This window comes from Vipera ursinii (genome assembly GCF_947247035.1).
Source record: "Vipera ursinii genome assembly, chromosome: 1".
Classification (NCBI taxonomy): Eukaryota; Metazoa; Chordata; class Lepidosauria; order Squamata; family Viperidae; genus Vipera; species Vipera ursinii.
The window spans coordinates 113,458,025-113,485,988 of NC_139512.1; the positions used below are offsets into that span (position 1 = coordinate 113,458,025).

Sequence of the window (27,964 nt, forward strand, 5' to 3'; positions counted from 1 at the left end):
ATGGCAAAAAAAGAACTCTTATTTTTTCAAGCTTAAAGGGAAAACCAAGTTATTTCTCATATAGAAAAGCTTTTTTTAAAGGGATAATCAAGTTTAAATTATTTTTTTCTTCCTATAATAGTTGTTTGTCATCATGCTTTCTAGAATGCTTATATAGATGCTTGGTTCTTTTCATAAATATAATAAATAATACATAATACATAATCTTTATTGTCATTTTTTACTGTGGGCATGCTGACACATTTAAAATGAAATTCTGTTGCCTGCTCTCAAAAGTGCACATACATAACACACATATAAACATGCTATATAAAACATATCTACATACCTAGACCCTTACATATAAATATTAATCACTGTCCATCTTGAATATATAGCGGAAAGAGGAAGCATGAGAGTTCACAAGGTTAATACTGTATGGAATAAAACTGTGACTGAATCTGGATGTTCTGCTTCGGATACCATGAAGCCTCCTCCCAGAAGGTAACAAGGAAAACAAGTTGTGAAGAGGATGTGTAGCATTCCAGACAATCCTACAGACCCTGCTCAAGCAACACTTATATGCTATGTCCTGTATAGAAGGGAGTGAACTGCCAATAATTTTCTGCCATCCTCACCACTCTCTGCATTGCCTTCGTGTCTGAAGCAGTGATGCTTCCAAGCCAGACAGTAATAAAATATGACAGGATGCTCTCAATCATCCCTCTATAGAAAGTAGTAAGAACAGGGGAAGGAAGATGTATTTTTCTCATGTGATGCAGAAATATCAGGTGCTGCTGTGCCCACCTCACCAGTGTCTTGCTGTTGGGCAACCAAGCCAGCCTAATCATTAGCTGCACACCCAGAAATTTGATGCTGCTAACTATCTCCACAGGTGAATCATTAATACATAGAGGAGTGTGGCTGTGCTGCCTTTTCTAAAATCAACAATGATCTCTTTAGTTTTCCCAATGTTTAAAACTAGGCTATTTTTCTTACTTTATTTATTTATTTATTTATTTATTTATTTATTTATTTATTTATTTATTTATTTATTTAATTTTTATACCGCCCTTCTCCCGAAGGACTCAGGGCGGTGTACAGGGCAATAAATATCAAAATGTAAATACAAAAGTTAAAAAAGAGATTAAAAAGAATTAAATAATTATGCCCAAGAATACAATACTAAAAATGTGTTAAAACTTATTTAAAACCAACCCCAAACCCATCAGACCAGGCCAGATTGTTCAAATAGATAAGTTTTTAAATCACGCCGGAAGGAGCGCAGGTCGGGGGCCATCCGGAGCTCAACCGGAAGGCGGTTCCACAGGTCTGGCGCACCCACAGAGAACACCCTCCCCCTGGGGGCCACCAATCGACATTCTTTGATCGGAGGCACCCTGAGGAGGCCCTCTCTGTGGGAGCGCACTGGACGGAGGGAAGTTGATGCTGGCAGCAGGTGCTGCCGTAGGTAATCCAGACCCATGCCATGTACGGCTTTGTAGGTCGTAACCAGCACCTTGAATCTCACCCAGAGGGCAACCGGCAGCCAATGCAGCTCGCAGAGCAGAGGTGTAATATGGGAGTATCGGGAGACCCCCAACACAACTCGCGTGGCTGCATTCTGCACCAGTTGAAGCCTCCGGGTGGTCCTCAAGGGCAGCCCCATGTAGAGAGCGTTGCAGTAGTCCAAACGAGAGGTCACGAGCGCATGAGTGACTGTACGCAAGGCATCCCGGTCTAGATAGGGCCGCAACTGGCGCACCAGGCGAACCTGGGCAAAGGCCCCCCTAGTCACAGCTCCTATATGATCTTCTAAGGAGAGCCGTGAATCTAGAAGGACCCCCAAGTTGCGAGCCCTATCTATGGGGGGTAATAGCTCACCCCCCATAGAAAGAGATGGAATATTCTGAATATCCTGAGATGCCGACACGTACAGCCACTCAGTCTTAGTTCATTAGTTGGTGACATTAGTTCACCAAACACTCTACCTCCTTGTGGTAAGCACCTTCATTGTCATCTTGAATAAGGCCCACAACTGTTGTAACATCTGCATACTTCATAATATGATTGTTGGCAAATCTTGCACAACAGTCATGGGTCAACAGGGTGAACAGCAGTGGACTTAGGACGTAGCCCTGGAGAGATCCTGTGCTCAAAAAATGGTGTTAGAAATATTACCTTATTGATTAAATATATTTCCATGTTATCCAATAATTTTGCTGCACTTTTAGTTAGATACGTAATTGACATTCCATCTATAAATTGATCTTTAAGGGTACTTTCACCCATGTTACCTTTAATTTAATGCTCTAATTAAATAAATTTAGAAGTATGAAATAATCAATTTTCTCATCTTTTCTTTCTCATATTTTTAAAATTGTCCCAAATTTAATCTCCAGAGTCTTTGGATAAGGAGCTAGCTGAAATCTGAAGAAACACTGCCAATGATGCAGACAATAATTTGTTATATGAATCCATGGGCCAATTTTGTATAAAGACATTTAATGTGCAACTGAGAAACAAAGTTATTTACAAGAATCCATTTTGTAAGTTTATTACTTTCATCAATGATTTCCTATTTAAATACTAACACTTCACAGTCTTTTTCACTATCCTAGCACAGTAGAATAAGACTTTTTAAAAATATTACCTTTAAAGCTACTTGAAAACGTCTGTTTTCTACCCAAAAGATCCATTGCTTGCTCATATACAATATATTAAAACTGTTCAAATAATCACAATATTCTTCAATATTGTAATTCTTCTGTTAAATATTTAAGAGGGACTATTAGCAACATTGAATATCATTCAGTTTTTAATTTTTTATGTATTTATAAACTTATTTATTTATATTTATCCATGTATATTTAAATATTGCATAGTACATGTCCATTTGTGAATGTATTTTATGTGACCATTTTTGTGTACTGTATATTTCTTATGCACCTTTAAGGGAAACAAATTATCTTCAAATGTATTTATTAAAATTTTTATTAAAGTTTTCATTACAAGAGAAGATCTTGTAAATGTACTACTTAATATTTTAAGTAATTAAATATTAACGATTAAACTTGTTTGACCTTATTTTATTCATGCCATTTTAACTTGATTTATAAAATGCTGTATTCTTACTTTATGCAGAACATGTTTTCAAGTAGACTAATCACCTATTATAAAGTTAACAGATGTTATTAAATTCCCTTGATTTTTAAAAAGTGTTTGAGAATATAAGCATGATTTCTAATGCCAAGCCTACCAGAGAAATTGTCAGATTATCATTTCTGCATAGCAGATTACATTCTAAATCTGTCTCTTATAAAATCTAACTAGTTTGCTTTTTCCAGTTCAATCAGGACATCAGTGAACATGTTTAAAGAGTTGCTGCCTAGAAAAGATATGATAGTGAGCTTCAAATATCTGAAGGGCTATTATGCTAAAGATAGGAAATCTGGAATCCAACTTTAATTGGGCAATTTGACAGAAGAACACACCAATTTTCTACAGGCTCTCTTTGACATGAGGGGCTTACAAGAAGCGTGTAACAAGTCACAATCAGAGATGCTGCATTTCAGATGCCTACCAAGCAGCAGCTGGGCTGGAATACATCACTGGGCGACAAGCCAAAGATAGGTAATTTGAAGTAGACCAGCAAGGATTTTTGATTTTCAGTAGTTTTAACCATTGATCAAAAGGTTTCTCCATAACAAATGCATCAAAGGGCTGGGAGCTCAGCTTCAGCTCAGCACCCATACCAAATGTATGTGCACATCATTCTTTACAATCATTTGTACCTGGCTCCAACTGATGGATCTTAAGAGGAAAAAACAAGGATGATTTGGTAAGCTTGGAATCCATCCTCCCATACATGACCTTCAGGCACTTCCCAGCTATTATTTTATTATTACCGTAATGCTCCTCTACATTATTACACTTCTTTGTACACTTTGAAATACACTGAATTAACAAGTGTAAAATACATTTTAACAAGCTGTGCAGGCTTTGCCACAAATTACAAAAGTTCATATCTGAATCCCATGTATGAATAACGCATATCATAATTATGCAAGTCTGTGATTATTAAGCAGTTGATTGAGTTTTATTATTTTATTTATTAAACATATTTATATAGCTGCTCAGCTCATACATAAGTGACTTGAGGGCAGCTTACAACATTTTTTTTAAATACAACATATAATAAAACCATTAAAAAAACCCTACACTATCCCAATGACAGCAATAATACAATCAGATAAGCCACTTTTAAGTTTAAAGGAACAGAGGTACTGCATAGGATTGCAGCTTTCATTTCTACAGCAGGTATACAACAAATCATTAGGAAAGCTGATAGTAAGCCTGGAAATAGAAATACAGTAAATAAAAAAATACATAAACACAGACAGTTATAGGAAATTGTTTTAAAATATTTTTTTCAAAGTTACCATAATTTGTTAAATACTATCTATCTCTCGTGAGAGGTACTGAATGCATAAGAAGACTTTGTTAGGACATAAATTACATGGACATTTGTTTTCCATCTCCTGAGGGAACATTTGACTCACCAACTTTACCAGCCTTTGCTGCCAGAAATATTCTAGACAGTTCATTTTGAAATAAGTGATCTTGTTTACATACTGTAGAAAACAGAATGCTTAAGGCATAGGTCTGTTAATTCCTTTTGCTTTTTCAAATTATTTAATATCTTTAATTTTTGTAGCAAAGCAACATTTAATCTTAAACAAAAAAAGGATTTTTTAAAAAAGAGTACAAATTAAAAATACAGAGAAGAAAAGAATCTACCTTATATTTACACTTATCAATGAATGCGTACATAAAAATATGAACAATACAAGGTATTACTGTATGATATCTTGCAATAATATCTTGTTAATTCCTAATCCTACTGTTATTGGTCTTTTGTCCAGATGTAATTTTGTGCCATAAGACAGTATATGAACACATTTGAAATACAGCAACCATGCAAAGAATAAGTTATAATTAGGTGTGTAGGTCAGTGAAGAAATTGCATAAATTACATAAAAGAAATGCAAGTTAAACTGTAATTGAAATTGCTCTTCCATTATTTAACATGGTCTTCCATCTATTTTTTTATAACTCCATTTGACCAAAACAAAATAAGGATACAGCTTTCATGTCAATTTCAGATATTCTTGTCTGTCTTGCTTGATATAAGGCATATGTTTAAAGTCTGAAAGAAGTTTTAGTGTGAAATGGAAGTTACAGAGTTGGAAGTATCCAGCATTATCTTTCTCCTCTCACTCCATCATGCATTCCTCAGAAATCTATTAGTAGAGAAAATCTGTCAGAAGTCCTCGCAGTATTTTCAAACATGCTGTCGGTAATAAGACTTGCTGCTAGAAATCAGGAAGGCGCTGTATTCTCAATCCTTGCCCTTTCTGAGAAGGAATAACTCAAATTGTATGCACTGAAAACAAATGAATTTATACCAGTGTTTTTAAAAATTAGCAACTCCCAGAATACTGGGAGAATACTGGATGGGGAATTCTGGGAACTGAAGTCCACAAAAAAGTTGCCAGCTTTGAAAAACACTGATTTAGACCAACTCTGGAGCTGCTCTCAGTATTAAATCAGCATTAAATAACCACTGTATATAAACAGGGAGCAAACCCCACACTCTCTAGCACTGATCATGTTACTTATTTGGGTAATAAAATATCTGTAAGCAAATAACCAAGCTTAGAGAGCACCAAGGACTCTGTAAATGCACATTAAAAAGTAGACAATGCCAGAGAAGCAGCACTCAGGTCTCTCCCTGCTAGAGCTTCCTCAGGTTAGAAATTCTCATCTTTGGAATGAGACGGTTTCAGAGGTCTACAGGGAGATAAGGCAAAGACGTCCATTTTGAATTTCCCCTCTGATTTTGGAGTTGTTCCTTTCACACTAGGACAAAAATCTCTCCCTTATGCTATTGGGACATTATCCCATAAATGCCCCATTACCTGCAAGTCAGGCTGCAAAAATGGGAAATGTGCAGTTCTGATACAAAATTAAGCAGAACTTTTTTCCCAGGTATTTTCTCCACTAAGCGCACACCGTCCTCAAGGCACACCAACAGTATTCAATGCCTCTTTAAACCATGTGTAAGAAAAGCATAAATCACAGTCTTTGAAGATTTACTCACTAACTAATGGAAAAAAATGTAATTTGAATTTGCTTTAACAAGCAAAGCCTATTAGCTGCACTGTATTTGCTCATTAATGTAGCTGTGAGATACAGATTCTCCACCCTGAATTGCGCAGTTCAATGAACTCAAGTGTGCTTGGATCCCATGAAGGCAGGATAAAGAGCAAGTATCTTTCTTCTCCCTTATGACTCATCCATCCATTTACCTTCATAAGCCCTGACGTTCAATATTATGCCCCCTCCACACTTCGCAAAAGAAAGAAAATAATGACAAATGTACTCACTAGATTTGTAGGAATTAGGATTTTAAAAACTCTTGAGATAGCGTAGTTTTAAAATATACAGCAACAAATGTCTTTTTAACACATACCATACATACCATAACAAATGTAGCAAACTAAATACATCCATTCATTTAGACCTTGTGTTTTAGAGCTACTGACACAAAGACTCCATGTTCTTCACTGAAGAATTTTCTCCTGCCATTTTAAGCCATGACACTGACTGTGTATCAGACAAAGTTCAGTGAGATAAGCAGCCAATATGAGGAGGCTTCATGTTACAATTCTACAAGAGAGGGTAGCACTTGCTCATGAAAACATGCTTCCTTGTTCTTCTGAAAATGCACCAGATAATGTTTGATATCAAAGCTCCCCATCATTTGTAATTCAGGAGATTTAGTAAAATTTAGTAAAAGAAATGAACGGTTCACAATCTTGTTTATAACTAGGATTTTACCACAGATCACTGCTCAATGGAAGCTGACTAAGCCTGTAGCTTACTTACAAGCATTTATACTACATGTTTATATGTGTGTATGCATTTATAAATACTTTATATACTAGTACTAATATAAATGAGGAATTACTATAGATGCTATGATAGTTCCATTTGTATAAACCTGGATTCACTGCTATAAAGACAAGACAAAGTTAACACAGTTACCATACAGGACAAAAGAATGGGAGCACAAAGACATTCCAACTTAGCAATTTTGCGTTCAGCTATGTATGATGTATGGGCCAAGCTAATCTAAGTCACTGCCTTTGCTTATCTTTCCTCGTTTGCCTCTTTCCATTTGCGGTAGCTGTAGACATGGAGAATGTTCTCCAGTTAAATATAATGGGAACTTAAAACAACAACAACAACAACAAAATCTCTGGAGACCGATTTGAATTGATTCCCTTCAAATTTGGCAAGAATCCAGGGAAAGTTGAATAGCTTTAAAGCTGTGCCTTTTTATGCTGCAGTAAATTGCTGTCTAAAGTGGGTTTATAACATTAGACAGGCTTGACCCCTTCCAAAAGAGAAGGTGCAAGCAGGACCAGGAAAATGCTTCAAGAAAGGACAAAGATGTCCTCAATCTAAGTGTGGTTCTTTTGAGTTTGAGAAGTAAACTGGTGATGGGTCATAATGGCAGCTGACATTAGGTAGATGGCAGTGCGGTAAGAAAACTACAGAAAGCTGATTAAAACTACCTACTTATATATAAAGCTAACTTATAACTGGGTTGTGTGTTCTGCTTAGTATGGCATGTAACATCCCCCCTCTCCCATAATAGGTTACGGTAACCAGTCATAGAACTTTGTTCATACATTACGGTAACCCCAGCAACTAAAAAATTCAGCATGTGAATGATAAGCAGCCACAGGCACAACACTACCTAAGACATGGAAAATGGTGTGAAAAACATATTTTTCCAAGCACCTGCTCTTCTCCTGTGGCCTTCACCCCCTTATCTAGTGCAGCCATCTTGTTGTGGGATCTGCACAATGTCCTCCAGAAACTAAGCAAAAGGAGGCAAAGTATTGGAGAACAAGATGGGAAATTCCACCAGAGAAGGGCGGGTTGATGGCACTACATACAGTTATAAGTAACAGCATATTAGTGTGACATTAGGATACTGTTTTTGTCTCAGGAGAGCCGCTCCTTTCTCCCCTTTCTCCCCTGTTCGCTGGCACATACACACCAAGTTAATAATTTCTCAGCTTCATATAACTCATTGGGGTTCTTATCAAAGAGAGCACAAAGTCCAAGGGCAAGGACTCAGCCAATCAACATCATCTTTGTAGGGAAGCAATAATTTACCCAGAATCCTTTTAACCGCAGAAGCTCACAAGAATCCTTTCAGATACCAAGAGGAAAAAAAAACAGTGAAACTTTCCAATAAAGCTGACATTTATTAAAAGGCAAAGCCAGTCCTAAGAACGCTTGTGGCATCCAGATACACTGATCAATAAATGCTCATAGCATGGATCCTGCTCAAAAGGGAAGGAAAATAATGACTGCTTTTAATATGATTCTATGGAATCTCTATTTACGAAGAAGAATCTTACAGGTGTGGTTTTTCATCCCTACCCCAGAGTTATCATACCTTACAAAACCTTATCAGGGTGATCTACAAGAAGCCCCAAATATAGTCTTTCTATTATTATCAATCTCATTGTTCAAAGTGCAACTGCAAAGGAGTATTGCACACAGTTTCCTAAGGAACGGGCTCATTCAAATAGATCTGAAATACAATGAAGGTATACAAGAATGCTCATTGTGTAGGGTTCAACCATTTCTATGCAATCCAATAACATAAAGAAAATATTATGGCTGCATGCTGTGTTTGTTTTAACAGTTCCCCGGAGCAGCCTTTCATTTCTGTCCTTATTAAATAAGAGTAAGTCAGGGGAAAAAAGGGAGGACTGAAGAAAAAGATGCCTTCTTCTTTAACAGGGAAAAGAGCCAGATTCACTGCACGATTATTAAAAGCTTTTTTGTGCAAAATGACTGTGCATGTGAATATATTTAAATCACACTATTAAAATAAATTGCAGAAATTCAGCTTTTGGTGCTAATTAATCTGGATTGCTAAGGGAGGAGTAACAGGTGTGCATCTCAACACAGTTGCTCTACACATCAAAGGTTCTGAGTGTGCATCCATAACAAATCTAATAAATTAAATTCAATCTCGGAAAGGATTAAGGAAGTTTCCCATCCAAGGTCACAATGCTCTAAACTGCTATTAATCAAAACTGACCGGTACTGTATGTATCCATGCTGGCAACTTTCCTATCTACAGTTTAACAGTTTTGGTTTTTGGTTGTTGCTTTGTTTTTTTTAACAATAAACCCTATTTAATAACTCTGACTTCTGAATTGGTTGATGATGCTAACACTACCAGAGCAGGTCTCACCATGCAAGCTTCAATTTACTGCAGTTACTGTGATTGTGCTAGGCTCAGATACCCTTCCTCAACTTGGGACTCTGCAGACATGCTAAGCTTCAACTTCTATTAATTCTACACCAAACTGAAGCAGGGATTCCCAGAAAGTACCCACAGACACACAAAGAAGGCTACAGGAAGGCACAAAAAAGCTTAATAATAAAAGATAGTCCCTACATAGTGTGTAATGCAGCTTAAGAATCATTGATGTTTTGCTGTATGATTTTACATTGGAGCAAATAAAAACTCTCTTGGCCTTTTTTTAAAAAAAAATCCAAATCTTAGGAGGACATTTTAAGGAGGCTTTTCACCTTATTCGGTCTCCCATAACCTATCTTGGCATGTATTGTTGGTAATGTACGGTACATAGAATATGTCAGATACATGAAAAAGATAGATACCCAGGTATACTTGACATCAGTTATTGATAAACCAACTGCTTATAGTCACAGAACACCAACACTAAAATATGCACCAATTGTGAATCAATTATTTCACTCTTGCTCCTCAAAAGAATCAGCATTTATAATCTAACTGGAACACACAGTTCTACACCAGTTATTTGTATCTGTTTTTGCTAGAATTTGAGTCTACCCTTTCTGAAATAATAAAAAGGAAGCGAAGGGAATTGTTTTCTCATCTTATTTGCACAACAGATTCTAGCTGTATCTGTTGAGCAGAAATTCGCTACTTATAACTTTATTTGGCCAGTTCGTGCCCAGAGGATTTTAAGAATGAGGCACAAAGGTAGGGTCCTAGCAACTGAAGACTGCATCCATTGAAAAATTCAAGGTTCAAGTGTACAGTAGAATTACAGTTTTAGTAGTTTTCTCCATAAGTTATGGAATATTGCAACAGCATATTGCAATAAGAACTACACAAGCAATTCCCATTTGGATAATGCAATAGAAATAAGAATGCTTTTTGGATCAAAAGCAGCAACTTGTGTTGCATTCCACTAGCACATTAGAGAAATCCTTTTGGTGGTATGGTAACATCACTGGAAAGGGCATGCTACAGTTCATTTTTTGCTAGATTTCCTTAAAGGTAGGAGTGATATATATACAGCCTGAAAAAAATGGGAACTTTGTGCTCCCATTGCAATCCTTAAAATTAGCTGAAATTCCAACTTAAGCAAAAAATTCATGTTGCTCAAAATCATGACATTAATCTATCACCAACAGCAGCCTGTTCCAGGAGTTGCAAATGCCCATGCTCACTCACTGAGCTACAAATTTTTCCTTTTTCCTGTACTAAAAATAGGGACACAAACTAGTATTTGAATCCAGTTCCAGGCAGTTCTTGCTTTCATCTATATCCCATCCATTTTTAAGAAGTGCAAAAAAAGTGTACATGGTTTAACTCCTTACTTTGTTCTTGCAACAATCCAGGAAGGGACAAAAAAGGTTCTCAACTGAAACCTCAGAAAGTGGCCATTCAGTGTAAGCAACATGAAGCTTGATGAAGCATTTATTTTGTATTAAGAGCTTTCTATCTTCTTTGCACGTGTTCTATGTTTCCTTTGACTCTTATGCAACAGTGTTCACATGAATTGGGTCATATTCATCTTGTCTTAAAAGTAAATACAGAAATTAGACATGAGGGTCAAACACAGCCTTGATTTGTTTCTAGCTAATATTATGGGACAAAAACATTCACTTGAGTTCTCTTTGTGGTGCAATGATTTAGACACCTAACCTTTGAGGATTCATATGCTCTTCTAGAGAGAGCTAGAATTCCTCCAATCGTATCAGAAGATTCTCCAATTTAAGACCAATGTATAAGCATCTAGGGACATTTAAGAGTAACAGATCCAGGCAAATCTCAGTTTGAATCCTCATTCCTCAGTGAAGTTAACTGGATATTGTTAGACAACTCCTACTTCAATCTAGTTTTTTTATATTGCTATGGACACAGGAAAAGAACCATGCATGCCATGACAAGTGCCTTGACAAGGATATCTGGAAAATTAAATAAAATTAAATGCATTTGTAAACAATTATCAATCATTGTTTACAAAAACAAAGGGAGAAGTCACAATTAATGAATTGCAACCATGAGATCAATTGAGTTGAATAGTATCCCATTTAAACTTGATGTGTGATATTGCATTCATCTGAACTCAGTAGGGATAGACAAATAGATGCAGTAATGGTTCCCATTGTGGCAGGAAGTTTGAGAAATAAAAAAAAGCAACTTCTAGGATTTGCCCATTGAATCACACTGAGGATCAATGGAAATTAATCATTAAAAATTTACAATCATGAGTAGACAAAGAAAGATCTAATTCAGAATCAAGAATGTATTCAGGGCCTCCCTCTATACAATCCTGTATTTTTATAATTCATACTTCTGTGCAATCTCAAGAATAGTTTGCTATCCTTCCAAATGTAACATTTACTACTTGCATATACACACGGTCCTGCACCTTTGGTTTAGAAGGCCCAGTCTCTCACCTCTTATTAAAACAACTGCTCTTTAATCTTCTGAGAATTTAGATAATGGATGGAAGCCTCAGTTATCCCTTCCTTTCTCCAGCATACCAATCCACCAGCAAGTCACCAGAAATGAAATAGAACCAGCCAATCACCCTTGCTGCTTCACCAGAGAAGTGCTATATGCTGCTTTCACTTACCTGTTCGGACCCAGTGCATCTTGACTGTGGCAACTTCCAAGTCTCACACCAACTAACTAGGAAATGATATCCTGTTCTAGCATCACCTTAGGTTATTTTGCTTCTCTGACCTGATCTAGTCACTGCCTCTAAGATTTTCTATTTCTTATTTAAAAGGCAAGGAGGAAGGCCGTCAGGAAGGGAGACTGCCACCTCTGGACAGCATCCCACTCTGATTAGGCACATACTGGGATTTGGGTTGCAAAGGGATTATTGAGAAGAGGCAGTCATGTGCTTGTACTGTACCAGGTTCCATAAGACCCCTCTGTCACAGAATTCCCATGTAAACAAGGTATTTGCAGGAAGCTTCTTAACTTACTGATAAATCACCAGCTGGAACTAAAAATAAGAGGCCATCCTACATGCTACTAAAGTCTCACAGTAGGGATCTAAGTCCCAAAACATATTCTTGGGGCATTTCAATATAAAGTTCAATTTTTAAAAAAAGTTCTTATCCATATACTCGGCTGCTGTGTCTGTGGTGGAATTTTGAACCCACTGAGAAGTATCACTAGAAGTAACAAGCAAAATGCCCAGAGCTCAGCCAACACGCTGCTATGGCTTGCAATCTTAGCCCTAAAAAACGTATACGAGGAACAAATCCTAAGAACTGATTAAAGTGTGGATTTTTCTTCTCAAAGGTCAAATGAAGATGGGATCGGTTAACAGTACCCCACAGAAATGATCTGCTCTGAAAAGTATACTCATTAATGGCCTTGAGACTGAAAGACGCATTTAACCGAAAACAATCTAACACTGTGGCAGAGAAATAAGACCTTTGTGTCATTTTTTTTACATCAATCAATCTTCTGTAGTATGTAAACTTACAAATGATCCTGTACTGATTCATACCACTGGTATCAGTAAAAATGGGCGAGACAGATTTTCCATACAGGTCCTCAACTTACGACAACTGAGCCCAAAATTTCTGTTGCTAAGCAAGGCAGATGTTAACTAAGTTTTGCTCTATTTTACAAACTTTTTGCCACAGATGTTAAGTGAATCACTACAGCTGTTAAGTGAATCATGTGGTCATTAAGCGAATCTGACTTCCCCCGTTGATTCTACTTTTCAGAAGCTCATTGGGAAGGTTACAAATGGTGATCACATGACCCTGGGACAGGGCACGTGTCATAAATATATGCCAGTTGCTAAGTGCCGAAATTTTGATCATATGACTGTGGGGATGCTGCAACAGTCTGAAGTGCAAAAACTGGTCATAAGTCACTTTTTTCAGCACCACTGTAACTCTAACGGTCACTAAATGAATGTTTGTAAATGGAGGACTACCTGTACTATGTCACTCGAATTGTGTTCAAGAGATCAGTGATAGGTTTCAACACCAAATGCTAATTAATGGTAGAAATAAGAGGATTTTGTTCAAATAAGGACAGGTCCCGAGGAAATGGGATACAAGTAAAGCTGTGGTCACAGGTAACAAGAGTGAAAGGTAATATTGATGAGCAGGCATATACATAGAATGAAGGCTACTGCTAAGCTTGTAAGCCGCCCTGAGTCTTCGGAGAAGGGCGGGATATAAATGGAATTAAAATAAATAAAATAAAATAAAATAAATATTGTATGCATTAACGGGCCCCGTATTGACCATTAAAAATTAGCTACTTAGATTGCAGCAGAGTCAGCACTGGTCCATGCTGCAAGAAGATCAGAATTGTTCGCAAGGGAATATGAAGTCAAAAAGCTATTTGCAATGTAAGGTGCGGTCACAGCTGGCAGTAAGGGGTCAGAATCCAGGATGCAGTCCATAAAATATAGCAAGATCAGAAGACTGGAGGGAAGAAAGTGAAACTTCTAAAGCAATGTTGTTTCATCACTCATTTAAAGTCACCTGAGCTGTTAAGCAGAGATACTGACAATGTACCCACATCCAGTCTGTTCTAGAGTTGGGAACCCTTAAAAAGATGCATTATACATTACCTACAGAAATCCCTCACCTCACGTTTATTCCTCAAAGAGTTATAAATTTATTCCTCAAAGAGTTATAATTTATAACTATTAATAACTATTAACTATTAATAACTATAACTATTAATAACTATTAATAGCTATCATTAATAGTTGAGGCACTTTCCAAGAGCTTAATCATTCTGATCTGCATTTTAAGATACATCGATTGATACAAATGACTGACTTGAAAACTTACCAACCTCTGCCTTATTCTTTTTTAATGCTTTTTCTAACTCTTTCCTAAAATCACTTTAAAGAAAGTAGATATATTGCTCAAAGCAATTATGAAACAAAGAAGCTGAGTGCGTTTTGTTTTGTTTGCTAGTTTGATGTGTGCTTCTTCCTCTATATTATATTTAACCAGATCTATCTCAAATTCTGGCACCAGAACGTCATCCTCAAAGATACACACTGACATTTTAATCAATGGGCATTTCCTGGAGGTAAAAGAAAATCATATACATAAAAATCTGTTTGATTAAATAAATCTCAATATACATGTACAGTTTTTCAACAGTGTAAACAATGTCAAAGCCAAAATATTAGCCTTTAAACTCAGACAAAAGTCTAAATTGGGAAAGATGTGTCCAATTCTGAATCAGTGTACATCTTTGTATCAAATCTGATCAGAATGAAATAATGAGATTCAGGAAATTTCCTTTTCTTCACTTAGGCTTATAAATTGAAGCTTCCCTGCCAAAGTCAAATAAGAATATTCTAATTATATTATTTTAGCAGAATGAACATATAAAGCTATTGGTCTTTCAAGCCTGTAAATGGATAATTCTAGCTGTAAAGTATTTCCAAATAACAACAACAACAACTGGAGAAGATAACAAAATACAAAGATTTACAAATAGAAACAGAATGACTGTGGCAAAGGGTAGTACCACTTGAGCATATTGGCATTGACAAATTCACCACCAGTCAATTGCAAAAGGCGGCTTTATTGGGAACAGCTTCCATTCTGTGACAATATCTGTAACACCATCAAACATCCACATCTGCCTATCCAGGTCCTTGGTAAGGACCCAATAGGCAGACAAAAATGCCAACCCTAGTCTGAATATCTGGCTGTGTGAATAATAATAATAATAATAATAATAATAATAATAATAATAATAATAATAATAATAGTAACAGCAGCAGTAGCAGCAGCAGCAGATCAAGATCCTGTGGATCGTAAGGCTCCAAACAGACAGACATATGGCCCACAACATGCCTGACATCACTATTGTGGAAAAGAAAAAAGTCTGATCCATTGATATTGCAATACCAGGTGATGCACAAATTGAAGAGAAACAGCTAGAAAAAATAACAAAATATTGTGATTTGCAAACTGAAGTTGAGCGATTCTGAAGGAGTAAATCAACGATTGTACCAATAGTAATAGAAGCTCCTGGAGCAATACTCAAAGGACTACCTAGATGGAAATATTTAGACCTGAATATTCCAATTCAGCTCCTTTTTGTTGAAGTAGATAATTTCAATCTTTACTAGAACACCTTAAATTAAACTTTTTTCTTGTATAAACTTCAGATTTTTTTAAAAAAATCAATTCTATCTCTTTTGTTTTCACTTTTAAAGTATCTACCTCCAACGCCAACCTCTATTAAAGTTTTCAGAGAGTTGCCAAGCCACCCTTCTCACTCCTCATACACCATTTATTCTCCCTTTTAAGCTACTCTGCACATCTTTCCCAATGTACATTCTTTAACAAGCCCTTATCTCATAAATTAAGGAAGAGAGCAAGCGGGATCCCAAATAGCTAAGCTCTGTTGTAACTGTTTCCCTTATGTGAGTGTTACGATGGAGAGGAAGGTAAGGTTACCAGCAGATGCCAGCCAAGGGTCAGACGCTTCTCCCAACACTCCCCAATACTCCCCAACTTCTCTTTGATATAAAATACAAACCTTCTACATAAATACTCTTGAAATGCAGCAGAGGAAAAATAACTGAATTCTTACTTGCTTCATCAAATCTTTAATACATACAATTTTTTTTACCTTTACAAACACACTTTATTTTCTGTTTTGTTTTGTTTTTTTTTATCCTGAGAGAAGTTAGTCAACTGGCCAGCAAGTATTACCAAAACTTTCAATAGCCTGCAATGGAGAAGCAATGGGCAGCACAGTCTTTCAATATCCTTACACACACAAAGAATAGTTTCCCACAGCAAACTGAAAAAATCAGAGGATCTGAAAAAACCTTTTCCTTTTTTACTCCATGCTTGAAAAGTAAAAGACAAAGGCACATGCATGCCACACGAGCTGTTCCACCCCATTACAACCTATTCCAATATATTTACTGCTCAAGCAATTTCTTGGCTTCCATGTTTTTGTCACCAAATTCCCATTTTCATCCTGTTTTGCCATTCCTGCTGGGACAAGTCATTGCTCGCTTGCAATGACTGAGGAAGATAATGAACTCTAGCAAGCTTAACTGTAATATCCTTTGTCAGAAAGGACAGGAGTATTTATTCTAAATTTTATGACATTTGTTCAGTACTCATTCTTTAATGTTTAGAAATATTTCTAGCAACAATTCAGTAAGAATAGCACATCAGGGTATTCAATTCACGTTCTATAATAAAAACATAAAAAGAAATAAAAAACAAAATGGAAGCCGTACAGCACTTGTCTTCCATAAATGAGTCAGATCCCAGAAGTGAAGTGGAATTTGTTTATAGAATTTGTAGCTTTTGGGATTGAATATATTCAGTACTGAAAATATTCTGTAGCTACAGCATCTGGAAAACTGATAGGAACCTTTACTACATTTCATTTACCAAATGTTTAGCTTTTAAACAGCATACAGGAATTCCATTGTCTTTTAATATTATCACTTTGAAGGATGAGGAAAAGATGTTAGTGTTAATAAGTTCCTTGTTGAAAACAGTTTTTAAGTTTCAAGAATAATAGAATCAGAATGCTTCAGCAAGTGTTATCTTCCAAATGTTGCTCATCAGCAATGTCTGTCATCTCTTATTATGGGAACTGAAATTCAACAATTCTTAGAGAGCTGCACACTGCCCATCCCATTACTAACTTTCCATATACTGCGCAGCTAAATATTATACTTTTCTATTTATAATTTAGTATTCTCTTCAAAATTCTCAAAGAAGTACTAGATACCTTTTTGCCCATCAATCTAAATAATTTGTTTTCCATAATATAAGCCAGAAATGTTGTTCACCAGTTTTCAAAGGGTACATTGATATACGAAATATGCTTAAAAATTAAATAGTATAGAATGAACAGATCTCCTTAACTCAGAACGCAATTCATTGTGAACTGACAGAATATCTGAAATTATTTCTACCAATTATAACTTCAGGAATTCACTATTAATAATGAAACTAAGTTTTCTTTTTTTTAAAAAAAGAAAATACATTATAAATACAACTAGTTTGCAACTAGTTTGAAATCACCAGAATATTTTCTGTACACAGCCTATGACTGGTCTTGAAAGTTTGTCACTGGGAGTAGCCACGAAGATGAAACTAATAAAAAGTAATAACCAAGAATTGAAAGAAAACTCAGGAATCCAATTGTATGGATTCTCCAAAGACATGAAGTGATAAAGTAGAAACCACTTTGGCCATTAGCTTGTTGTCTTCCTCATATTCTCAGCAGAGAAAGGAGAACAGGACTTCTTTGTTCTTTCCTCATTTTAATGGCACTGTTATGGAAACAACAGTACTGTAAATGTTGATGTGCTTTTAAATTGATATGTTATTTCTTTCATAATTAGTTATTTCTGTAGCACAGAAGAATGCATCATTCTATACAATGGAATTCCTTCATGATAAATGCTGGAGATAATTAGAAGTTTTAGGAGGGAAATCAACTTTTCAAATAGTTCACAATCACTTGCCAGGATGTAGAGAACAGGATCTGTTCTATATTTTTTTAAAAAAGCCAAATAAATAGTAAATAAGAGAAAATGCTGTATTCAAACTGTGCTGCTAGAAGATGAATAAAACTATTTTTGGACAGTTGATTAGTAGTTTAAAATCTTATAATCACAGAACTGGTAAGATTTTACAGATTATCTAATCCAACCCCTCCTTGACGTGTAATCTATAATACAGAATAAAATTACTACTTTTTTTCCTAACAATATCTAACCACTGTTTAAATCCCTCCCACAAGGTAAGCAAAGAAAAGGAAACATATCAATCAATTTCTATCTTACTAAGGAGATAAATATGTTCAACTATCTTTCTTTGCTTTACATGTTGGAAAACTAATCAACTTTGTTTGCTTAAATGACCATAGTTACTCTTCCATTTGTAATCCCAATTTCCTTTAAAAGATTGTCAAAAATCTTTGTAAATCAAATATTTATGCCAGATTCTAATTAAAGATGAAAACTGTCCTTGCAAACTTAAATTTGCTAAAGATTACTCAAGATGATCAGATATATAGCAAATCACCAATTCACAGATCCTGCTTAAAGTAGAAGTAGCCTTAAATACGTCTGTCCGATACTGAAAGAAAAATGGGGCAAATCATGAATTTGCAAAGCAGCTCATGGTGTTTCTAAATGGAAACACATCACATGACTGAGTAAACTCAAACAGTAAATAAAAGAGGGTGAAATAGATAAAGGGGACTTAGTGATAATTTTTTTTCATTATTTGAACTTGGAAAAGTTTGAGAAGATGATAATCTAAACGGCAAGTGCTACATTGTTCAATCTTGAAAGGCAATTCTTATACTACCATAACTAATTGCGGATAAGCCCATCCTAGAATTTTTATCCATAGTGATAGGTGGAAAATGGCAAACTGTTCCTGTCATTTATAAAACCACACAATTTTAAGGCGATGATGTGGTTTAAAAATCTTGAGCTCTGATTTGCAAGTAAAAAAAGGAACAAAATTTTGGGGGTGCATTTTGGAACTTAACATTTTTGGTTTATCCGTGAATATATATGATAGATCATTATAACTAAAGTGAATCATTCAGCAGGAGTAGTATAAAGTTGGGTTTTAATTGTGAGTTGTCATTTGTGCATATTTTTCTTCCAAATTTCACAATTCACCTCAGTCTAGACTTTGATAATGTAAATTTTGTATACAGCAAATCAAAAGTTGATGAGAAGTTATTCCTATCAAGTGTTCTTATTTTACAAGCAATCAGGAACATCTCATAAAAAAAACTAAAACAAGGAAGAGAAGAATATATGGAAACAGGGTGATAATCCATATCAGCAGTGTCTTTTTTACAAATATTTCCTTCCACTCATCTAACAGAATACCCAAATACAAAATACAGTACATGAGAACCAAACAGAACTAGCTAGTTCTCCAAAGCTACCTAGAAATTTGTACACTCTAACAAGAAAATCAAACAACTCAGTGACTTGTTGGAGCTAAATAAGTCCTACTTCTCATAATCTTGTTACAAAAGTAACAAACAACTATCTCATTTTCACACTGTACAGGTTAATAACTTTGGACAAGATAATTTCTTAAAAGATATAACTGCAAAGATTCCATCAAACATAGATGTGTAACAAGTGAGCCAAAAGAATTAATCCTAAAATTAGGACTGTAGTCAGATACTCAGGAATAAGCCTGGAGGGACTGGACTTCCAAATAACAAGTGTAAATTACACTTAGAATAGTGAGACCTCTACAAGATTGCAAACATGCCAAAACTTTTACTTTTGCATCTCAGAAAAAAAAATATATATACCTGATGAAGTTCAACAACAGTGCATCATTTTGATTTTAGTTTAAAAGTGACATGCCAGATTTCTTCCTTCAAAATTAGTCATTGTTAACTCTAGACTAGAGTAAACCATTTAAAAATGCAGATGGGGAAGCTAGGATGTTATGAAGGATGTACTTGAAATATAGAAATTGGGAATATTACTTCATACAGTAAATCAACAAGAGGCTCTGAATAACTATAACACCACCGTTAATAGTTACTTGGGGATTAGTTAATTTGTCATCCCTTAAATTTTAAAGCATTTTAAGCAATGAGATAAAGCATGAGAATAGGCCACAATGCTTCTTTTAAATTTGTGATGACTGGAGATTCTTTAAAAAAATAATTAAAAGATATTTTTGCTTAATATAAAATACAAATAAAAATAAAGACAATGGAAAAAGGGGGGGAGGAAAGGGAGAAAAAGTGGATAAATCGAGAAAAGAAAAAGAAAAGAAGGAAAGCAGACTTCCATTTACTTTCAGTGGAGTAAGATATATAGTAGTTATAGTATCAACTTTTTACGTATTTAAAATAGTAAATTAGCCATTTCTGCAACCATGATCTACTTAACCGTCGAAACCGAAAATCAAAGTTTCATTTTTCCCCTCTTTTGAGCAGAAAGTCTAAAAGCAGTTTAGACTAAATTTGTTTCTCTAATTAATTCAGTTAACTTTGCTATTTCTGTCAGTTCCATCATCTTTTCAATCCATTCCTCCATTGTGGAAATTAACACTTCTTTCCATTTTTGATCATATAGGATTGGTGCTACAGACAAAGTATACGATAACAAAGTTTCAATTTTTTCCCCATCTATTTATCCAATAGTACTTTAAAAAAATCCTTCTGATTTCCACTGTAAGTCCATTTTAAGGATATTCTGAATTCAAATATGGATCTGCTGTTCTCAATATTCCTTTACTTTATCACACATCCAACACGTATGATTTAAAAATACCTTCCTTACAGTTACATACCCAGCAAACAGTCAAAAGACTTTTGTATGTTTTAGATAATTTATCTGGTGTTAAATACCATCAGTATACCATTTTATAAAAATTCTCTAAGATTATAATTCAATGTATATTTCAATCATTGGTCTACAATTGTTCCTACTGGTCCAACATTATATTATAGCCAAAATTTCTTCCCCATTAAATCGTACAATGCTTAATGTATTCACTTTCTAAATTTAATCTCAGCACCATTTTATATACCTTAGCTATAAAGTGTTCATCATTAGCACGCTACAATTGCAAAATCATTTTTAACAGCTTCAAAACCAGAGAGTCTCTCATCTGAAGTAAACCTTTCTTTCAATTATAAATAGGTAAACCAGTTGTATGTATGACCTTTTAATTCCAAGTCTTTTTGTGACTGAGGATTCTTTTAAGCAATTTTGCACCACAGTATGAGTAGATTTGAATGAGAAGGCAAGGAGTTGGATTTGGTGGGCTGAAGTAGTGTCTTATAATATTGTTAATTATTATCTTATATTTTTAGCTAATCATTACTAATTTTGCTGTAATATTTTGCCACCTATGCTCAAGCAGCACTTGAGCATAGGCAGCAAACAACTGTATACAAAGACCAATAAGTTGTAAACAATTGTATACAAAGTTGAAAGATATTAGATGTGATTTGTTTGGTCTGCAAACAATTCTTTTTTCAGTTTATTACCATTTCTATCAATTGCTCTAGTTCATTTGCCACATCATCACTACATGAGGAAGTTGACAAGAAAAGAAGTATTGAGGAGGAATATAAAATATTACCAAATCCTGGATTTGATCAATACATTACGTTGACTTCAAGTCACCCTTCCATTCAGCCAGTCCACAACTAAAGTACACAGGATATGACTTAAAAATTATTCACATACTTTGGAGTGTCTTCCCTCCACACCTTACTACTTATTCATCGGTAAAGTGGGAAGTGCTAGTTTTCTGAAATGGAATCAAGATCAGTGAAATAAGCCATATTTCCTATGAACCCACAAATACAAAAGTGCTGCTAAGAAAAGATGGTTCACAGTACCTTACAAAGGAAAAATCACAGGGGAATTTTGGAACTATTGAGAAGAAAAAGTTTATAAAGATAAGAACTATAGCAAAGCAAATCTTGAAACAGCACAAAAGCAACTTAAAGAGACAATGTCCCAAAAAAAATTCAGAAAGAACATGCGGACTTAATTCAGCATATTCTAAGATAAGTTTTTATTAAGTGCATAATAATGTTTATCACCCTGCAGGGGGCTGTTAGTTTTTCATGGACTGAAATAATACATTCCTCCTCTGGGACTAATAGCAGTTTGTAGGTAAGGGAAGAGGCAATTTTAACAGAAAAAAGTACAAGAATCAGACTCCCCTATTTTGACTTTTTTTATCCCAAAAGTATTGAGATTCCTGTGGCTATATTAAAATAAAATCATATTCCTATATATACACTAAAATAAAACCAAATTGCAATATATTAGGTAATTTAAATATTGAGCACTCAAGTAATACATAACTAGTCTTCCTTAAGAATAAGTTCATACAATATTTTTCAGAAAGCGAAGAGTGTTGCAGCTTTTCAAAAATGAAAAAAATAAAACAACAAAATGTTCTTATGCCATAATTATTTGCATTAGTACTGAGGGTGCTGCAACACTCATTATTTTTGTCCCCAGAATTAACATTTTAAAATGTCTACTCACATTTTATGGGTATGCATAAAATGTGAATGAAACAGATATATTTCTTTTTGTATCTCAGCCACAACACAACAGGTACTATGTGCTGTGAGGAAAGGATCAAATCTCTGAATTTTTCTGGATATGAGAATTCCATACAATTTAAAGTTCTGTAATTCAAAAATAATATCCATCACAGGGTATTATGACACCACGGTAACAAAATGGAAACCATGTAGGAAAAACTACATACAGGCCTTTGCCATGTTGAATCGGACACACAGAAAGGGAAGGAATCCTCATTAGTATATAATCTTTTACAAAAGATTAAGGGACTTCTCAAAGCCTAGTAAGGACTGGATAATGTTGACATGTGACAAATGACCTGAGCCTCACTTCAGAATGACTGTGGGATTTTAGAATGAATATAGGATCGATGTGCTATATTACAGGAAAAAGTAAAAGATAACTTTGCACTGTCTGATTCTATTCCGACTGTCAGCCCATATGGATTTTCTAACCAATTATTAACAATTAGATGTATACATGATAAAAGATTCTAAAAATTTGGAGAAAGATGGTGGAAGGAACAAGATCCTGACACAACCACTTTTGATTCTGCTCTACAGTTTATTACTAATTTAACTATTGTGAATTTTGGTAAAAATAAAATAAAATAAATCCAGTGGTTTTATACCTGTGTGAGTCGTATCTTAGATCAGCCGTGGCCCTCAAAGCTTTCGTCTACAATTTGGACACGGAAACAAGCACGAACAAGAGACCAACAAGCCAGCTCAGGATCGCTCGTAACACGTGACCCTTATCAGACCGTAACGCAAGGTGAGCTTCGAGGGGCAGAAGAAAGTAAATAAAGAACCGAGGCGTGCAATTTCAGGAGACGAGCGGGGCTTGGCGGGGTACCGGGAAGGGAAAGGGAATCGTTCAGAGCCCCTCGCGAGGGCGGCGTTTGCGTTGTGGTCCGGATTCCCTTCCTGACAGGGCCCGTGGGCAATTCTCGGCGAGCGGTCCCGGTGCCCCTTCAACGCACGGCGTTGCCCTTCTCATTCCCCTTCTCGCAACTTCCTTCGCGCGAATCCAAGAAGTCCCCTCTTTCCCGCCACACACCTGCCGCGCTCGACACGACGCGCGTTACTTGAGGCGCGTTTACTTTGATTCTCCCAAATCAAAGAGTAGCGGAGGAGGAAACCGAGGCCGGCTTCGCCTTTCTCCCCCACCCTGCGCAACGTGCCGGGGCTTCGCGCTCGCCTACCTTCGAAGAAGCGCTGCAGAGCCTCGGTCTCATCCACCACCTCCATAGCTGGGCCATGCACCAAGCGGCCGGGCTAGTCGCCGAGCCCGCACAGGGGCATCCCCCGGGCCAGGGCGCCTCGAGCGCGCAACACCGGCGGCGCGCGCCCCGGAGCCCTTTCGCCCTGGGACTTCGGACCAGGCTCCCCGGACTCTGGCCCCGAGAGCCCCGAGTTTGGGGCGTGCCTCCGTCGCCTGAGCAGAAGCGACACGCTTTCCTCCGGGGCGACTGGCTCCCCGGCTCCCCCAGCCGGCACTTTCACGGCGGCGGCTGCGGCTTCCCCCCCAACCCACCCTCCCCACACCGCTTGGCAGTCAACTTCGGCTCTGCGGACGCCCCAGCCTCTCCCCTCACGCCCTCCTCGCCTCTTTTTCTCCGCCTTCTCCTCCTCCTCCTCCGCCCGCCTCCACCGCTCCTGCTCTCTGCTGGCCAGAGCGGGCACGACGCGAACGGCTGCCCTTCTCGAAGTCGCTGTTCTTGTCTTTATTTTATTTTATTTTTTATTTTTTAATTCCATTTATATCCCGCCCTTCTCCGAAGACTCAGGGCGGCTTACAAGCTTAGCAGTAGCCTTCATTCTATGTATATGCCTGCTTGTTAGGGCTTTCACACACACACACACACACACACACACACACACACACACACACACACACCCAAGCGGCATTATTACAAAGTCAGCTTATTGCCCCCAACAATCTGGGTCCTCATTTTACCTACCTCGGAAGGATGGAAGGCTGAGTCAACCTTGAGCCTGGTGGGACGCGAACCTGCACTAATTGCAGGCAGCTGGTGTTGTAAATTTACAAGGAACCAAAACACATGGTGTTACTGGCTGCTTCGTGAAATGTGGATTGTATGGCATGACAATGTAAGTGAACAGAACGGTTAACAGAACAACGGAGCTGGAAGGGACCCTGGAGATCTTCTAGTCCAACCCCCTGCTCGAGCAGGAGACCCTATACCAGACAAGTGGCCGTCCAGTCTCTTCTTAACAGTTTCCAGTGACGGAGCACCCAAAACCTCTGAAGGCAAATTGATTGTTCTCACTGCCATTGTAACTTTGAACGATCACTAAATGAATGGTTGTACGATCACTAAATGAATGGTTGTACGTTGAGGACTGCCTGTAGCAAGTTGAAGTTGTCTTGCATAAAACTGGAGCAGATCAAATTATTGACACTACCCATCCTGCTGCAGCAAATTAAAACAAAGAATGTCCATAACATTGAGCACACTGATCTTCCTTAGATTTCCAGTGCTTGCTCCATATAAATAACCAGGACAGATTCTAAGAAAACAGAGATGATCAACTGGCTTTTCAGGTCTTCCAACTGTAAATTTCTATTCATATGCTGTTCTTGGTTAAAAAAAATACAGGAGTCCTCTACCATTTATTTGTCCCACACAATAATGCCTTTGCCATTGTCACTAAAGGATGATCTACCTCCGATTTCCTACTGTATAACTGCTGCCCTATATGGGTGTGTGCTTGCTTTAGCTGAGCAGCTGAGATGATTTTTCTGCCTTGGATGACTCTGCTAAGAGCGCCTTGGTGGAGCAGTGGGCTAATGCCTCCTTAAGTAACACCAGCTGCCTGCAATTAGTGCAGGTTCGCATCCCACCAGGCTCAAGGTTGACTCAGCCTTCCATCCTTCTGAAGTAGGTAAAATGAGGACCCAGATTGTTGGGGGCAATAAGCTGACTTTGTAATAATGCCACTGGGGGGGGGGGCGAAAGCCCTAATAAGCAGGCATATACACAGAATGAAGGCTATTGCTAAGCACATTAGTTTGTGCTTAAATTGTAAGCCGCCCTGAGTCTTCGGAGAAGGGCGGGATATAAATGGGATTTAAAAAAATGGGATTAAAAAAAAAAGTATATACTCTTGGCATATACTTCCAACATTTTCACTCATCATTCCCAGGATGTCAGGTACCAAAAGGCAAGGTCCAAATTTGAAGATTTAATTCAGCTGCCTTATTGCTAAAAACCTATGCACAGGAATCTTCTCAACTAATGGTCAGCATCTAGAGTTAGATATGGCATTTAAGGGGGGGGGTTGGACTTAGTTTGCTTGTGCTATGTAGGGATTATAAGCTGATCCCCCTTTTCACTGCACCCCTAGATTCTACCATTTCTACAAAGGAACACACACACCAGAATAAGGCAGCACAGGAGGATTTGGGAGGGATTTAAGTATATAATTTATTTTAAAACATACTATTAGATGAGGCTCCCAATTTGATTTATGCACCACAACTTCCATTAATTAGAGTCAGTGTAACCAATTTTAATTATAGATGTTATCATGTGGGTGATATAGAAGATAATATCACATGCATTCTTAGTTGGTACATACATTACACTAAAATAAAACTTTCAAAATATAGTTTAAACCAATCATGCATAACATGATATGCCAACCCAGACATGAGATGCATTGCTAAATTTCTCCCCACTTAGTTTCAGAAAACCTCACTGAATTCTTCCATACCTCTGCATAAATATCTCAAAGTGGTACCTACAGAGCAATCAGGAAATTTCCTAACTAGGAAATAACTTCTAGTGAATTATTTCTGAATTAACAATTGTTATCCAATAATATTATGACATTTATGGATATTCATTTTGGGAGAGACCTCTACAATATGCAAGGGAAACAAATACACAAGGTCTTGGAAAAGACTAAAATGAATAGGTATGGGGTTATGTTTTTAACCTCCATTCTTAAAGCCTGTCAAACGTGTCTTAATTTTTTTTCCTGAATAGGACATGGAGAAGATTTATGTTTGTGTTTCTCTGCAGATGCGCACACAATCAATAATAATGCCCAAACCATACTCACATTCATATAGACACACACAGAGAGTACCGTATCTAAATGAAGTTACAGTTGTCTAACCACAGTTAACCAAAGGCAGAGGCCCTGCCAGAATGAGACTGTGGGCCCATTCTCTTCTGGACAGATAAAGTACACAATGAGGTTTTGTCCAGCCCTGCAAACTAATTCAGAAGGGCAAATTCTCTCTCTGTGTGTCTGTCTATCTATCTATCTATCTATCTATCTATCTATCTATCTATCTATCTATCTATCTATCTATCTATCTATCTATCTTCTCTTTCACAGCTGTGCAATGACAAATTCTTCTTCAGGGAGGGGGCAAAAGAAAAGGAGGACCTGTGGTTTTTCTGAGAGCAATAGGGCTATTATTTCAGAGTTGGAAAGCAAAAGCTCAACAGTCTTTTCCAACCTCCCCCCACCCCTTTCCAACTCCTTCTCTTAAGACAATTGTTTTCCTTCACTCTTTCCCTCCCCTTGTCTATCATAGAAAACCCTTCAAGCAACCAGGGAGGAAGCAAAACATTTTTGTTCATTTCTGTCAGCCTCAGCCCTGAAAGCAAGCATTTCCCCATAGAAAGAAATGGGAAGTAAAGTAATGGTTTTAAGGACCCAAGTCCTTAATTCCATTGAATCTGGTCAGAATGATTCATACTTTATAGCTCAAAGTTATAATATCGTAAGGTCTGTCCTCTTTCTTATTCCTTGGCTACAATTTTCTCAGAACATTGAGTCAAAGCAGTGCCTCACCCCATGTTATCTACTGCAGTATTTCAATTTACATGCTTGTTGATGTTATCAAAGATGTTCATATTTGGTGAAGCAAAATTTATTTTTGCAGAGGTCATGTTTACTCCTCCTCCTCCTCAAAATGTGTTCTTTTGTTTAGCTTTCATTATTTCTAATGGTAGCCAGGAAAGACAATCATTTCCTCACTTTTTTAGTTTTCTCTTTCAAAGGTGCCTTCTTATGTTGGCTGCATTCCCGTGTTCTCTTAAATAAGAATAAATGCCAGAAACATGTATTGTTAGGTTCATTAGTCTTAGAAAAAAATAACAAAAAGATGAAACATCTTGGCAATATACATCATGTCATTTCATCCACTGATACATAAAAATATGTAAACAACATATAAAGCTTCTGAGAGTCAAAGTATATTTTAAATGGAATGATTTTGTGTGCTTTATTCAACAGCTAAAGTGGTACCGATAGGAACAGATCTGAGGTTCTCTAAGTTGGTGAATGTTATTGTCTTTTATTGTTTGGCTCGTTTCTCCTAGTCCTTTTTCCCCCTACCATATTAGAAGAGAAAGACATACAAATATACTTGGTGTTATTTTCCGCTGATAAGCAAAGCAAGTGATCTCTTAAGTATTGTACTGAAGGAAGATCATGGACCTTGGTTATATAGTGTGA

The 27,964-nt window shown here is 36.8% G+C and overlaps 1 protein-coding gene across 1 annotated transcript in view; it reads right to left on the reverse strand.

Moving 5' to 3' along the window:
- The window catches only part of MYRF (myelin regulatory factor), a gene marked incomplete at both ends in the record, with an annotated part of 105,609 nt that extends 81,896 nt beyond the window's left edge, over positions 1 to 23,713 (reverse strand). The window contains one exon of the mRNA XM_083359725.1: positions 23,668 to 23,713. Coding sequence (XP_083215851.1) covers positions 23,668 to 23,713 — 46 coding nt within the window. The remainder of the gene's footprint in view (positions 1 to 23,667) is intronic.
- Between the last annotated feature and the right edge of the window lie 4,251 nt (positions 23,714 to 27,964).